The sequence below is a fragment of the Haliaeetus albicilla genome, chromosome 19, assembly GCF_947461875.1.
Source record: "Haliaeetus albicilla chromosome 19, bHalAlb1.1, whole genome shotgun sequence".
Classification (NCBI taxonomy): domain Eukaryota; kingdom Metazoa; phylum Chordata; class Aves; order Accipitriformes; family Accipitridae; genus Haliaeetus; species Haliaeetus albicilla.
The window spans coordinates 16,319,885-16,336,385 of record NC_091501.1 but is presented as its reverse complement, the minus strand read 5'-3'; the positions used below and the strand labels follow the sequence as shown (position 1 = coordinate 16,336,385).

Genomic DNA, 16,501 nt, shown 5'->3' with positions numbered 1-16,501 from the left:
CAATCTGAATTTCAGTGGGAAATTTATGCTTGAGTAACAAATAATTGGGGGGTTTTTTTGGCAATCATTGATGACACTAGTCAGTCAGTATTGTTGCAATTCTTCTGTCTGGTTAAAAACATTGATTTTTTTTTTTTCAGTTCCCAGCAGAAAGGAAAAAAAAAAAGAAAAAAAAGAGCAAGTTTCCAGACCTGTTCCAAAACAACTGTTACAGAAACAACATCTATATCTGTCATATATAAATTCTCCCTTCCTCATTCTGTATTCTTCCCGTTCCAGGCTGGTTTTCATGCAAGCCATTTCTTTCATAGATTTTTCTACTAAGATGCATTTACAGAGTTTGATTCCATTTCCACTGAAAAAACCCCATTTTTCAGTTTCCAGGCAAGAAGGATCAGTCTCATAATGTGGAAGAAATGACTAAGCATATCCTGTTCCTTCTTTCTGCTGGAGGCATTGAGCCAGCTGTCTTCACTGCCAAAAAGGTGTGTCCTTGAAGTTGGGTAAGTAATGTGGCTTACCTGCCCCCCAGAGACAGCAGAGAAAATACAGACGGCTTTTACCACGGTATACCAGGTGAACACAACCTCCGCTCAGTATCTATCCGACCTTCTCATTTTGCAGCGTTAAGCCTAAGCAGGGCGGTCATGAGCCATTTTGCACTACTTGGTCTGAGACCTGGGGTTCTCCCCTCGCGGTCATCATCAAAGACAGTCCTAACACTGCCTGTGTGAACTAGCCTGGTTTTACTTGTGCAACAGGGCTTCACGTAATTAGACCAAAGCTGTACTACAATCGGTATTATATGTGTACTATACTTGGAAAAAGAAGAACTCAGTTCTGCTAACCTTACAACAAAATAGCGCTCTCTCCTGAGCTGGGCTCTGTTCTCCCCGCCTCCCTGTTAAAGAAGTAGCTGACCTTGGCACTCGGACAGGAAAGTCCTGCTCCCCTGCAAGCACGCTGGGATCTGCCACCGACACACCAGCCTTAAACCCACCGCGGGGTGACATAATGACAAAACAATATAGTCACAATTCATTCTTTAAATAGAAACGTCTCTTTTAAGAAGCGGAAGGAATGAGAAAGGATGATGAGATTGAAAGCACTACCATCACACGCGAGGGTTATGCACTAGCAAGAAGAGGCTTTTTAGAGAGTATCAGGACTGCTCATCCTCAATAGCAGGCAGGATTCCCACATCTTCCTTTCAGCCTCAGCAGACACCTGTGCACTCTGTCGCACTCTTGCTCTCTCTTTTCCACGTGTGCACCGGAGCTCTTACAGCCAGGGTTGTAAAAGCAAGAAATCAAACTCCCTCTACTCAGCCTTTACGCTGCTGCTCAGCAGAGGAGGCAGCAGAGGGGAAGTTATAATGAATAAGCCATATTGGCTGTGTTTTTCTGAAGAACCCAAATGTGTAACCTCTGGAGTGAACAGAGGCTAAAATAACCACTAAGCAGATAGAATTACAGTAGTGTCATGTACTACTGACAGCCAGAGAGCTAGTGCAATTGCCATTTATCCTAAGGAAAGGAATTCAAATGAATTAAAAATAACACAGTGTGTACGTACAACTGCCATAATATAATTCTTCCAGGCAGCCTGGATATCAACACTTCTGAGATTCTGCTGTTTGGGCTGGAATTTTAGAATATGAATCCATCTCCCATTTCTTCCCTTTAGAGACTAAAAGAATACATTTTTAATCACACCCTAATTAGAGAAGGGCCTGAAACTGACTCCTGAAGAATTGAAATCTTATGAAGAAATCACTAAGCCGGGACTTAGAAGACCGAGGTGCAGTTCTTCATTTGTTATTCTCCTTAATGAACTTTAACAAATCATTTAGCCAGACTATACCTTATTTCATTTCTTGTTGTATGCAAATAAGGACAGGGGATGAATACTCCATGAACCAGTCAATGCTGAGTTCTTTCCAGGGTAACAAAAAGCCCACAAAAATCGGTTCTTCCCCCCGCAACACAAAGCCACTTTACCATATGTTTTTTTTATGTTGTGGGGCCTTTTTCTTTATGTTGCAACAGGGAAGGTAGAATCCTAGAGCACTAAAGACAGTGTAATACAAGGGGAGTTGTGTTTTAACATAAGGGCACAATTTACTTGTGGGGCTCTGTTAATTTTGTGAATTGTAGTGGGTCATCCTGAGTGGTTCAGCAAGAGCAACAAAATTCAGAGGCTAAATTACATTACTAGAATTCAGCTGAACACAGTGCCTTTTCTCTCCTACCAGCATTACCGGGGCTTTTTTCTGCATTACTTTTACAGTGTGAGTGCTTATATTGAGTCGAGGAATTTCTCTGTGGGAGTTGGCATTTTCATTTATAAAAACCCAAATGTAAATAAGTTTCTAACCAAGCTGAAAATAATGAAAAACATGGGAGAGGAAACTGCATTTCTAATTGAGTATGTAAAATGAAGTCTGAAACAGACACTATGGGCACAGCTATTACTAAAATATTTGCTCTTACTATGTAATAAATTGAGCAGTAATGGAAAAAATAAAAAAAAATAAAAGGAAAGAAAAAAAAACAACAGTGCAGGGAATCTGATAAACAAGGAAGAAACTTCTATCGCTTGTATTACATAACCAAAGGCAGTTACCGTTAGCTACACTCAGCTGTTATATTTTAGGTTTTCCCAGATTCAGTGCTAAATCATAGTCTCTTTGAAGTCTAAGAGATTTTAGCTTCAAATGATAATAAAATACACATACAGTAATTACTTCCAGTTTATCCAGGTTGGGCAGATGGACTTGAGCTCAGGCCCTGCATTTCTAGGAACTGTCATGCTCTACTTGCACTCTGTTATAGGCAAAGACCAAATGCTGTCTGTTGTAGATACAGGACAAAGCTCCACTGACTTCAGCTGAAGCAAGATTTCCCTCCCAGGGATTGATTCTTTGTTCACTGGCGTCAATGCAAAAGCTGTCAAATACCAAACGAGGACCCTGGAGTGCTCGTAGTGTTTTTCTATATGACTTGTGCCTGCGTGTCCCAGCACTCTGCAGTGGAAGTCAGCCACCAATCCCCTTTTGCAGAAAAACAAACAGTGCCAGTTTATAATCTCTTTCATCAAGGACAATAACACTTGAAAACTGTGGGCCCTTTTTTCTTTTTGAATGAAAAAATTAAGGCAATTAGCATTCGAATTTCTACCGAAGGTGGAATGATCTTCAGAGTAGTCAAGTATGCAGTTCTTTTCTTTATCTAGATTGTCTTTTCTAGCATGTCGGAGAACTACCAGCTCTATATTCTGTCATTTGTGCAATGTTTTCATCAGCAGCATTTTAAAACAAGCTCTGCATTACGCTTTGCACAATGTGTGAGAAATATAAACAGCAAGGAAGATGGTACACAGAAGACTGACAAAATCAATAGGGGCAACTATAATTTAATAATACATTGCATTTCACACCTGGACTGCAAAGCAATGTGAAAACACTAATTAACTGTCACAGCACTACCGTTAGGGAGTTAAGAATTATTCTGTGTTCTGCACCCTCAGATTTTTCTTAGACCTTTCTTCTTGTTGACAGCCTGTTTTGACATTTGGCACCAAAGGGTACTGGAACCTGTTTGGTTTTCCAGGGCCAGGGTTGAACGCCCCAAGCCAACCATCTGCCTGCTTTAGCTACAGCTTGGGTTTATGAGCCTCCAATGTACCCAAACGCAGATAGTCAGCTGTAAATACGTTAACTGACTATCTCACTGGTTTCATCCCACAAGCCAGCAAGAGGTGCTTATGGCCAGCAAAACAGCCTAAGTGCAACTAAAGCAGGAATGCAACTTGTGGCAAAAGCTTTACATTGAGAATGAGCAACTGCAGCAGATTGAAACGCTATGTAACATGAGCAAAATAGTCTACTCTTCTCAGGGACTATTCATGAGGACTGCAATTCTGCATGGAGAAGTATACCATATGATAGGCTTTTTGGAAAGCTTGGATCTTCCTTTAGAAGGTCACAGAGCCAGTTTCTCTACCTCACTAAATGGACAGAAGCCCATTGAAATGCATGGAGCACTAATCAAATTAAACATGCTAGAACTAGCCCTGGGTTGTGCACTGTTATAACCAATAGCAAAGACTTTGTGATTTCATAACTTTGGCAAAACAGTCTGAATTATTAATATTTTCAGGAGATATAAACTCAAGAGAAGAAAAATAAACAAGATTGATATAAAAATATTTTTGATAGATGTTCTTTCTTCCTTTTTTTAAAGGGCCTTTATAAAAAGCTGTCTGTGAAATCATTCCTGATATCTGCTCTCACTCCCTTGTACTGAGCTTGGTATAATGAAATGCTGACAATATTCAGTATAATTCAGAATTCACCCCACTGGGACTACTGAATCAGTATTCATGTCAAAGTAAATTTAGCACTGATTTTTAATCTCTTCATTGCTAGGAGCACAGTACGAATTCATAAATTTTAATTTTTATTTTACTTTAGTAAGTGTAATTACCTACAACACTTATAAATTAAAGCAGTCTAAGAGAAAGATGCTGTCTTGATCAAAATTCATAACCTGCTTCTATTGGGCATTCATTTTATTTTATATTGATCCTAACTAAGAGAAAGATGATTTGCTTGTGTAAAGGCTGAGAGAGAAAGCACCAGATTCATGGAAAGCTACAGCCCATATTAAACGTGAGTTATTCTTCAAAACAGGTGAAAGTTAAGGCCCTTATGAACTCATAAAACAATAAAAGCTGTGGGGGAAGGATGTATTCTTTTCATGGAAATTGCCTTTCTCCTGCAGGCTCAGTGAACTTAATTCCTGCCCCAGACTGACTATAGCATTACCACAGGGCTTACTTTCAAATCAAGAGTGTTTCAGGGCACCCTCAGCAAGCAACAGCCTCCAGGGCCACCGTGCTCTTCCCAGCAACTCCTTGTTTGCTAGCTGGCAGCTTGGCATGATCAGCCACCTCCTGCCTGAGCTACACTTGTGTCTTCTCCTTCTCACAGGATAGATGATAATAAAGTGCAGAATGCCATGCAGCAAAAAAATCTAAGTGAGCTAGGTAGGGTATGGCAGCAGCCTAACTCCAACAACGAGGGGCAAAGCATAGACTAACATATATGAAAATAGTTTTCCAGGTGGGTAATTAGCACGTGCATGGCTGGTCTTTCTCTGATAGCTGAGTTAGCTCATTTACAGCTAAGCTCACCTACTTCCCCAGTTCATTGCAATCGACTGTCATCCAGGTGCATTCCCTTCCCTGCTGACAAGAAGTGGTGCCATACCCAGAGCGACTCAGCCCATTATTCTTGTTCTCTGTTTTTACAGAGTCTAAACTCTTTGGGTCCTAATTTGGACCTTGTGTGCTACTGGCATTCCATCAATAAATGAGAGTCATGAATTTTCTAGGCCAAAGGGAGGTGGGGTTTTTTTGTTTGGGTTTGGTTGGGTTTTTTTTCCTCCTGTGCTTAACAAAGGTTTTGCCCTGAGTCTAGAACTGAAGTGTCCAAACTTTAAAAGGCAGAGTTCCTGAGCAGGAAAAAATGAATCCCTCTGTAACCATAATGCTTGAGGCTAGAGACACATTAATCTCCTCTGACCACGTTGTGACCTTCACCTCCACTAACTATATAGTGAACCAACAGATTGGGTTACCTGTCACACAGCTTTCATCAAACACCCACCAAACACATTCTTACCTCTGTTTCTTTATTCTCTTCTCTGTTTTTGATGACATTGACAACAAAAATAAAGGGCTTACCCTTCACACTATATTGGCTCAGGACACCACTGTAGGAATTATGAGACTAATTTATTTCTCAGCTTTACTACAGACTCAGTTCATACTTATGCATAAGACTTTTACACCCAGATTCTCTGTAATAATTAGGCACCTAAATATTAGTGAAATGTCAAAATCCTTCTAAAGACCTGGGACTTTAACTCCTTTATGCCTCAGCTCACTCTCACACATCTGCATCTTTGGTTAAGATGCCTACAGAGCAAGGCAGCCCACAGATCCAGAGTACATGTTACATTTGAACTCTGGTTTGGATTTTCTGTGATAAGATTTAGCCTTGGATATTCCTAACACCTAGGACATCTTTGCATTATCTCCTCATTCCTTTGTAAAAGTTAGAGCAACCATTAGTAATTTCCAATAGTCATAATGGATTTAATATGATAATGGCATGCCCTAATCAAATAAACTCTACACAGGGGGAATCTTCCAAAGGCTGAGAAGCCAGGAATGGGATTTATCTTGTTCTGATGGATTAAAAAAAATGGTCCCGGTAAAAGAGATAATGAAGCCTCTGTCTGCAGAGAGATTAAATTAATTTAATGGACATGCAAACTAAGTATGCAGAGATACTTCCACTCCTTTCTGAAATGTGGATAACTGGTGATCTTGGAAACTATCCTATCACTTGGAGCACATAACCAGCTGAATTGTTGTGGTGCAGAGTGCAGCTGCAGGCTTCCTCATGAGATTTTATTTTGCCTAAAAACTGACTATGGAAGATTATTTTCAGTGCAGAACCAGTGCAGTCGAAGACAATAAACATTCACAGTTTACATTTTATGGTTTATACTTTGGCTCTTAATGCTGTAATACCAGAGATTAGATTAAATTAGGTGCTGGACAGAAGAGGGAAATGTGTTAAGTATTTAGATAGGCTAAGGGAACAATGCAGAATCTCATTTAGTAAGAAGTGAATTACCACTCACTATCATTAATAATGTATGCCTGGGCATTAACATAATGTTCTGTTATTTACCTGCTCCACTCATTGTGAAAATGACTTTAGAAGTCATCCCTAATTTTCTTCGCTTGTTCAAGCACACTTTGTGCTTTGTCATGACTCAGATCCTTTCCTGCAGATTCTTCTCGAAAGATTTTGTTTTGTAAAACAAGAAACCTGCCACAGTTTGTGTAAATAAACTTTTACTTTGCATATAGGTATGTTTATTCAAAAAGAAATGAAAGAAGGCTGAGGAAAATATGTCAAAGTGAAAGAAAACTACAGGTCACATTACTAACACATTTTCAGAGACCTTGAGAAATCAGGAATTATTTGTTGGTATCTTTATATCTTAAAAAAAAAAAAAGCCACCTAAACACTTTAGACTCACCTTTGCACTATTATATTTAATATTATTAAAGAAGTCCTTCTTCAAAAACAAATAAGATTGATAATTCACGTACCTAAGGTCACGGATGATGAATCTTCTGCCAGGGTATTTTTGGACCAATTCAGGAAGAAGCTGAGTACAAGCTCATTCTGAAAGAAAATAAAAATACTTTAGGGACTATTGTATGTTGTGCGCTGTTCCTTAAATTATGCCCCTCCGAGCAGACCGCTGGTAGGTTTCTAACGCATGTGTTGGAGTTAGCAAAAAAGGGGCGCTTTTCCCCTCTGATCATGGGCAAGGACCCCAGGGAATGATTTCTACTCAGGCTCTGGGAAGACAGCGGTGCCCCTTACCACTGGCTCTGGGATGCCGCCTTAGTGCCTACCTGGCCCCTTTCTGTCAACACGCTTCCAAACAGCAGTGTGCCACGTGGGCCACAGATTTGCATTCTTGCTTGATCTCCAGTGTCTCGAGATATGTATTAGCAGCTGCAACTACTTTTACAGAGCAGCCCATCTGTGAAACAAATGCAGGACAACATCTTTACTGGGTATTGCGTAGTCAGCATGAAATTCGCCCTTGGCACAGGACCGACCCCAAGCATCGGACCTAATGTGTGCCTCCGTGAGGCTCAGATATTGTGCACACCTCCCTCACATGGCGGCTTAACGGACACTCACACTGCAAAGCTCCACACAGTTAACTCCTACCAGAAACCAACGGGGGGTGAAAGGGATGATCATATTTCGCCATCCTGTTTAAAAGAGTAATCCACCTTATGTACTGCACTATAACTTTTGTTTTTATGTACTGACCTGTACTGCTCTAGTGTACATATATAACAGGTAGTTACGTTCAGCTGTAGAGAATTAAAACAATAAACCAAATCCCCAGATTTGAGTATTGTGCAAGGCAATAAAAATGTGAATTCTGAAATGGACTCTTATGATTCTGAATCAAAGGTGGACAGTAACTGCATTTTATTAGCTTTTACATAAAGCTGTATTTCAGAATGGCCATTCTTTGAGACGGTTAGAATTGCCACATTCATACTGATGTTACTTGTACTGACACTGTAATGAATGGGTAGAACAAGAGACTTTTCAAATTCTAGCATTAAAATGTCACCATTGTTTTTTTCCAGGCCATGGAAAATAATGTGTCCCTTATCAGCAAGACGTACTTCATGTAGCATTTGTCTTGTTTCAATTTGACAAGATGTGGCATGATTTGTGCAAGGAAAAAAGAAAAGGCAGGGTTTAGTGACAAATGCAGATAGTAAGGAGTTAACATGTGGTTACAACAGACAGAGGAACAAGATGTGTATGTTCAGCATAGAGATAAGATTTAGCAATCTGGATTTATTTTAGCAGTTGCCTTTTATTTTTCATTCTACTCGGGAGTTTTTCCTCCCACACTGATATTTTCTTTAAAAGAAAAATCAGGAAAAAAAAAAAGGATAAACCAACAGAATTATTTTCCTTGAATAGAATGACAAATCCTTAAGGTATTAGCAGTGGACTTCCAATACATCTATCTGTTCTGAGCATGACTAATTATTCTCTCATCTCATGAAGACAGCTTACAGGGGAAAGCCTGTACACCTGCTTCAGCTTTCAGTAGCTTTAAACAGCAGAGTTATTCCCTGTGGGACCTCCATTTGCTCTTTCAGCACAAGCCCCAAGTGTAGGAAATCTCAAGGGTTGAAAGAGTGTATTTTGGCAGCTCAGCCTTTATTTGACAGCATAAATAAGCAGAGAAACTTAAGTAGCCCTTCAAGTTCAAAGATCTTGAGAGAAGTGGGCAGGAATGGAAGGAAGGATATACTAACTGACTTGAAAGAGAAATAAAAAATTCCACACTGAGCAGCCTGGTGTTCTGCTTCCTCTCCACTTACTCTTTCTGCAATAAATGGAAATATATGAACAGAATGGTTTGTAAACAGGAGGTGCAATAATTGTTTCAGGCGATAGTTCCAAATTCTCATTTCTAAAGGAGACAGCATTGAAAAAAAATGACATTTGGTTTAAGTACAGAAGTGGAATTTGTGCAGAGCTTACATCAGGCATGAACACGACAGGCAGGTACACTGCTGGTGCCACAGCACTGATTACAAACCTTTCCCTGTCCATGTGTCCGTTGTACTCAACAGGTATTGAAGCATGTGGGGAAGCAGCAAGGCTCATACTGGCAAATGGAATGCAAAACCATAACTGAACAGGTCATATTGCAGGGGCAGAGGTAGCAGTCTATCCAGGGCAAAGTACATCAAAAGCATTGGAGAGATCTCCTATGTGTTTGTGGCAATAAGCATTTTGCAGACTGTTATTCATAAGACAGCGATTTCTCCCTGAACTGTGTTAATCTGCCTGCTGCAGGAGTCCACCATTTAGATTTCCACCAGCAAAGTGCATTAAGCACCTTCTCAAGTTCACCCTTTGTCAGCAGACCACCAAAGCACATGCTGAACTTTCAGGTGATTCCTAAATCAATGGGACTTCAATCAGTTGGACTCCAGTCAGTGGGACTGAAGTGTATGCTTAGAGTCAAGCATGCATCTAATTACACTGCTAAATGGAAACAGGCACATCGGAGCTTTGAACATATGTATAATCAAAAGCACACTGTATTTCGGTGGATAGAGTCCACTTCTAAACAAGCAATTATTACAAATATGTGACCATAGGTGGGAATCTTAGAGACCCTGTGACAGTCTTGGCAGATAGGCAGGCACTGAGGATGACCACAATCACTCACCTCCCCTTTTTTCCTCTGGAATTCTTTAAATAGGTAAATGAAAATTCCCTAAAATACTGCCCATTTAGGGATTTTTAGGAAAGCCACCTATCATTTGTCTAACCATTCTTACCTAATAAGACAACAATCTTTAATAGGTAATGTTGATATTTTTTCAGGTCACTCAATAACATTAGCCTATTGGGGAGCAGCCAGGTATGTATGGGTGCATCAGCGTTGGTCTGGCTAGAACTCACGCATGACTTTTTTCCAGCCATTAATCTCAAAAGGGACAAATTCCACCTTCACTTACACTAGGATACAACTGAAATAAGTAATTCCAGTGACACTGGGGGAGCTGGCAGAGCCCTGCACCGCTGTAGCACAGTACAATTTGTCTACTGCTTTCCATCAGAGACTAACTAGAAAAGCACTCTGCTGTTAGATAAACACAGCCAGATTTAATTTCATTAAAAAGAAAAGCAGCCTCTCCTCTGCTTTCAGCTTTCTTTTCAGCTGTGTTAGAGTAGATTTGGGGTCAGAGAACACCCATGCACCTGTTATACTTTAACAGGATGGAGAATCAGCAGGAAAGAAAAAAAGCCAGAAAAAGCTGACCTTGCTGCAGCTATCATAACTTCAGGAAAGGACAGCAGAAAAGAAAGGACTTTGAACCCTCCTCATTTTGGCTCCGCTGGATGCCTTGCTGCAGCAGTATGGGAGTGGTGGGAGTTTAAGGGACCCACATACCTCAGGTGCACTTTGTACCACTGCGTTATGTACCTCCATACAGGCACTGTGGGAGCTATTTTCTCACCTCTGCAAATCCCAAGTAGCGCCAGTGAATAAAATACAAATGAAATATGGGAAGCTCTTATCAAACTTGATTATTTTTATAGTGTAAAACATTAGTCACTCTAGAACAACACTGTGGTCCTGGTTTTCACTGTATGCTTCAAAATGAGTGAATGTAATTTACAATCTTTTCCATTTACATCCTCTTTAAAGCCCTTTTACACAGCCTGTAAGTCACCATAAAGCTGTTTATAAAACCTATCCATTGCTGATACACTGTCACTGTTTGCTTACCTGTTTGCACCAGGTTTATCTTTTGCCCCAAAGTCCCTAGTTAATTTGGATACTTAGAAAATTTTTATGGAGCCAAACCCCAACATGCTTCATTTCTTTTTACTGATTAGCCTACAGTGCACCTGCACTTACTATTATGTTTGCCACCCCCCTCCATCATGATAAACAAGCTCCCTCAAACATCCAAGCCCACTGAACTTGTACACAAAATCAATCTATGTGAAAGATGCGGGACAAATAACATGTTTATTTAAGGCTGTGTAGTATTGCGAGATCAGTAAATACATCTAGTGTCTGAGCTGTGTTATCAATAACAGTATCCACAAATTAAATGCCACCTCTTTTAAATGATGAGAGATAGGACGATTATCCGTAGAATGCCACTAGCTGGCTGATAGTATCAAATGCACACAGCTGCTATATAAAACATTGCTTTAGGTTCAGTTTTAGATTTTTCACTTGTAATGCCCAAGCCAGGTGCAAGTTGTCTTTTCAAGATAAGCATGAAGACATTCAGCTTTGTGAATGCTGCTGTTTGACACCAGGGCTGAGGGCAGACTAAATTAATGGAGCCTTACCTTGCTTTTGTGTCCCCAGGGAGAGTACAACCCTCCTACAAATACAGCAGTAAAATGACAAGCCATGAGGGCACCCTTAATTTATATGATATGTTATGAGATTTGGACTGCAATATCCATTCAGCCCATCGCTCAGATGGAGTTGAGTGAAATACAGAAAAATGTAAAAGTGGTTAGCAGCAGCTGCCTTTTGTCACAGATTTGATTTATACTGTGATAATGTATATTTTTGTCTTCTTCCACGTTACCAGCCTTCAATTTATTGTTTCTTGATGCTTCACCTCTTATTGGTGGCACCACTTGGTTGTTTTGCCATTTAATGAAGCAAAACTCCAGGACTCTAAACAATGTTGAGTATGTTGCATTGCTGATCTAGGAGACCCATGCATTTCAACGCATGCAGCTGATGAACTAGCCAGCAATGGTGCAACTGGCACAAAACTAAATATTCTTATGGTGTGATCGTATATATTGCCACTGGTTTGGGAGGAGTAGAAAGAAACTAATAAAGGTGCTAAAACCTGTTTTTGATCCTGTCCTAAATGACTCAATATGACAACGAAGGTGCATCAACTTTTCCATTTTAGTGACTGATTTAATGAATATAGCTTGTTGTTCATGTATATAGCCTGGTGGCGTAGTTACTTATAACTGAGTGTTAACCTGAATTTAGGAAAAGCACTATTCTAGGCAAGTCTTCAACAAAGGTCTATAAGGAAGTCAATGAATAAGGCTTATGCTCAAAGTAAACCACAGACTTAAAAAATGGGATGGGTGTGAGCACGTTTAAGCATTTAAATTGGCCCAACAGTAAATATCTCCATCAGCTGATGTTTCTGCATTTATTGGATCTAATACTAAAATTCAGAGATAGAGAAAGGTGGCTTGAAGTTTCTATTCTTTAAAGAAGGGTTTAAAGAAACATTTAATTCCATTTGAGCTACAGTGCAAATGAGAAGGCAGCTATTTTCCACCTCTCCTCCTTTGTTCAAACCACTTAGCAGAAAAGGTCAGTGACATTCTGACTTACTCTTAATTATAACACAATTTTCACAAACAGAACTTAATCTGGACTAAAAAGCATGCACTTAAGTCATGACTGAGGAAGGAATTTGGATACAATTCAATGCTTTCTTTATTTCTAGGATTTTTAATTACTTAATTGGTAGAACCAAGCATGTAGACAGTTCTGTGCGGATGGGACTAAACTTTTCAGAGCTTAAACCGGTGTCTAGTCAATCAGGGTAATGTGTTTACAGTGATAGCAAGGGTATTTTGTAATGAAACAAAAGCTCTTTTCTCCATTTCAGACAATACTCCAGCATACTGTACAGCTACAATATAGCTACGATACCGTACAGGTATGATTCAGCAGAAAAAAATGACTGTGTCAATAAAGTAAAGGGAACCCTGCTCTACAGGCATCTGCTCTTACAAGATTTCTTCACAAGTTTCTGAATTAATTATTTATTCCTACATAGTTTTACTATTTCATAAGAATGACAGTTTGGTAATCCCTGAGAACAGACAACTCACTAAATGGTTTTGGTCAGGCTTCCTAGCAATTTGAGCAAAAGGACAAATTTGACTGCAAAGTTGTCGAAGGCACAGACAAAATTATGTATTTATTTTTATCAAGAAAGCCTCCTAGCTTGGCTTTCTGCGCAGAGTAAAACCAAGAAGACACCATGACACTTTTAAAAGAGTCACAGCAAAGGGAAAAGTAAAAAAGAAGCCTTTGGCTGGGAACACAAAGGAAATTACCCACTGACTGGTCTCCTTGTTCTAAGTGGGTCAGAACACATCAGTATTTTCTAAATTTCTCACATCTCCCAGCAGGATAAGCATATTGAAGTAAAAATAATGATTCAATGTTTATAGACTATCAATAACTTTAAAGGTTATCATCTAGAATTGCAGGTTAGCTGCATGGTGGTAAGCAAGATGATTTCCTCCATGCAATACCACTTTACAGTTGGAAACAATCTGCTCATTACTCTGTTTATTATCGTGCCCTCCAAGTCTAGCACACCAGCAGCTGTGCAGCCCTCTTAGGTGCAAAATTGTTTGCTTCTCCTCATGGTTCAGCATTACAGACTGTACCAGACTGGAACGGTTTTCAGCAACTACATAGTCCAGCATGGCTGAATAGACCCACTGGCCTGGTTCAGAGCCCCCCCAGTATGGGTCCCCAAGCAGATCTTTCCACAGTTCCCTCTGAATACCCTAGTCATGGTTGTGTCCCAGTGTCCCAGCAGCAGCGTGCTGGGAGAACTTACCCAGCTCCACGGGTGCATGCTGCAGGGCCGTAAAGGGAGCAGAAGAAGCATTAGGAAGCCCATTGCAAGGCAGCATGCTCTGGCTGATTGCTAGCCCATTCACAGAGCAGGAGGGAGAAGAGAGCTTCTGTGCGTGACCGGGAAATGTTTTTATTACTATCCCAGGGCTTTAAGCAGTCTAATTTTTCAGACATAGATTAGGCTTCTACACAGCAGTGCTTGGCCCAAATTGAAAATCCATGTACCTTACAGCAGCCCAGAGCACAGCAGAAGATACAGAGCTCTTCATTTCTAGGTCACTGGCTTATATCAGTTTTTCCTCAACTGTGACCAAAAGGCGCTAATGTAAAATAAACCCATGACCCTAACGTGAATGACAGAAATTGCATAACAATTAACCCCAACTTGTGCAGTTTATCTGGCAAGGTCAGTCAAGGGAAGCAAACACCCAAGTCAGCTGTCTGTACCAAATTAAGTGTAACACAGATATTACTTGTCCTCTTTGGAAATCTTCTCAATTTCAACTCAGGGCACAGAATTTTTGTTCGTATTAATAAGGAAACTCCTGTTTATTTTACATATAGACAATTTCCTCTTTAATCTCCATTACACAGTCACAGCTGGGAAAGATATATAGCTAGGCAGCAAACATTTTTCTCCTCCTGCAAGATGTTTGAAATTTTGGAGAAAAACCATCCTGTCATACCCTCTTTTGGCATCCTAGACTGTCTACGCTATTAAACTGAACTGGCCCCAGTTTGTGCTATGGTCCTGAGGCCATGGGACATGACATGGGTCACCTGGCAGAAGCCCAAGCTCTGCTAGAGAACGTGCCAACAGTGAAACAGCAGAGTCAACACAGGAGCTTGTGCCTTCGCTCCCTTGAATTTACTAGCCTCTATGTAAGCCTAGGATCTAATGTAAACCACTGGTTTTTCCTGTCTGACAGCTTTCTTGACAACGGCCGGTTGCTGGAAGATGCTCCTTTCTCTCAGACCCTGGTGTCACTATCAGTAATTGACCATTCAATTTCCAAAGTGACACAGCATAATGATTTAACATTCTCCCAGGGTGCATGGAGCCTGTTAGTTGCTCTTAGCCCTGGCTTTTACGATGCTGAGCTGCAAAAGGCTTTGTCTTGGGCCAGACAATGAAAAGTCAGTGTTTGTTACTGTTTTAACTTTCCATTTTGAAACAGGAGAACATCAAATCTCAGAAAACAATAATGAATAAAAAAAAAGGCAAACCACCAATTTCAATGGACACAATGTATCATTCTGATAATATTGAAACATTCTGGTTTTGGTCTTATGTTTGCAAAACAATTTCTTCTACATGTTAACTAAATTTTGAAATGAAGAGTATTTCTGGGCTGAAAGAATGGAGCTTTTCATTTAAAAACTGTCAAAATCAGACTTTTCAATATTTCAAAACTTACTTCTTTTTTAGCCATTACATTCCTCAGAACCTACTCCTTACTGTCAAATATTCAGTAAATCATTACTTTTGGATGGCAGCAAAGGAAGGAAAGTGTTTTTTGAAAAATGCCCTGCCAGGTCTAATAAACTATTTTTCAGTCATTCTTGTCTTTGTCTTAAGTTCTGATAAATGTTACAATGGCTCCATCTCAAAATGGCTCCATTAGAAAATGCATCATTTATGTCTTTTTTTTTTTTTTTTTTTAATGAGGCCATGGAAAGCTTCCTGAATCTTTTGGTACAATGCTACTAAAAGTCATATGCAAATAAAATAAATACTGGAAGTGCTCACATTAGCCAGTTTCCTGGATCCACTTAATAGCTGCTTCAGATAGAGATTCAAATCCTTCACTCTTTTATGTTCAAGATCTGTAAAAGGTAAATGCCATGAGGGGGGAAACCTGCAAAAGAAGAATATTTGTAAGTACTTGTACTGGATTTGCTGGAGATGTTTCCAGCTCTACTTAACAGAAGAAAGTTACCACTTTCTAAGAGGTTTTGCAGGTAGGGGAAGGGTTGGGTACCGTGTCCAGAGGACTATTTACCTTCTGACTCTGGTGGTTCTAATAATTTGCTGATATTCTGTTTCATACTGTACCCCTTTTTCTGTCTAAATCATTAATTAAAAAACCAACCAACGAACCAACCAACCAAACAAAACCCTAAAAGGCACTTATTTTCATTTTATGTTATCTAAATACCTCTAAAAAAATTGGCCCTTTATGATCCCAGGAAAACACTACCCTTGCCTTCTTTTGCCCTGTGCAGAGCACAACAAATCTCAGCCCAGGGCTCATGCTATACAAACCCTTACCATAGAATATTGAATATCAAAGCCTTACAGCAACAACATGACATTTTATGAATATATCATTGCTTGCTTTTTTACTTCAGCTATTTAGAGTGTAGATAAGTTTTTCAGAGCAGGTCCCTGATCCCATATGTAATTTCAGGCACTAGTATAATAAAAGCAATGTACGAAAGCAAATGATCATCACAATAACAAAATCAATCCCAACCAAAGCAATAACAATAATAATAGTAATAGTAATGTTCTTGCTGAATTTTTATTAAGATGAATTTCATTTCATTTTAGTAAATAAACCACATATGCATAGAATGGCCTTATGTCAATTTTCAAATGCTTTGGTGATGGAAAATGTCAAAACCCCACATTTTTCTTACTTGAATTATCTTTGCGTTTTAGAGACAACGCACAT

At 39.7% G+C, this 16,501-nt stretch overlaps 1 protein-coding gene across 1 annotated transcript in view; it reads right to left on the bottom strand.

Moving 5' to 3' along the window:
- The window catches only part of PIK3C2G (phosphatidylinositol-4-phosphate 3-kinase catalytic subunit type 2 gamma), a 208,427-nt gene that overhangs the window by 22,763 nt on the left and 169,163 nt on the right, over positions 1-16,501 (bottom strand). The window contains exons 30-31 of the mRNA XM_069807825.1: positions 15,574-15,682; positions 7,195-7,270 (exon numbers count right to left, since the gene is read on the bottom strand). Coding sequence (XP_069663926.1) covers positions 7,195-7,270; positions 15,574-15,682 — 185 coding nt within the window. The remainder of the gene's footprint in view (positions 1-7,194; positions 7,271-15,573; positions 15,683-16,501) is intronic.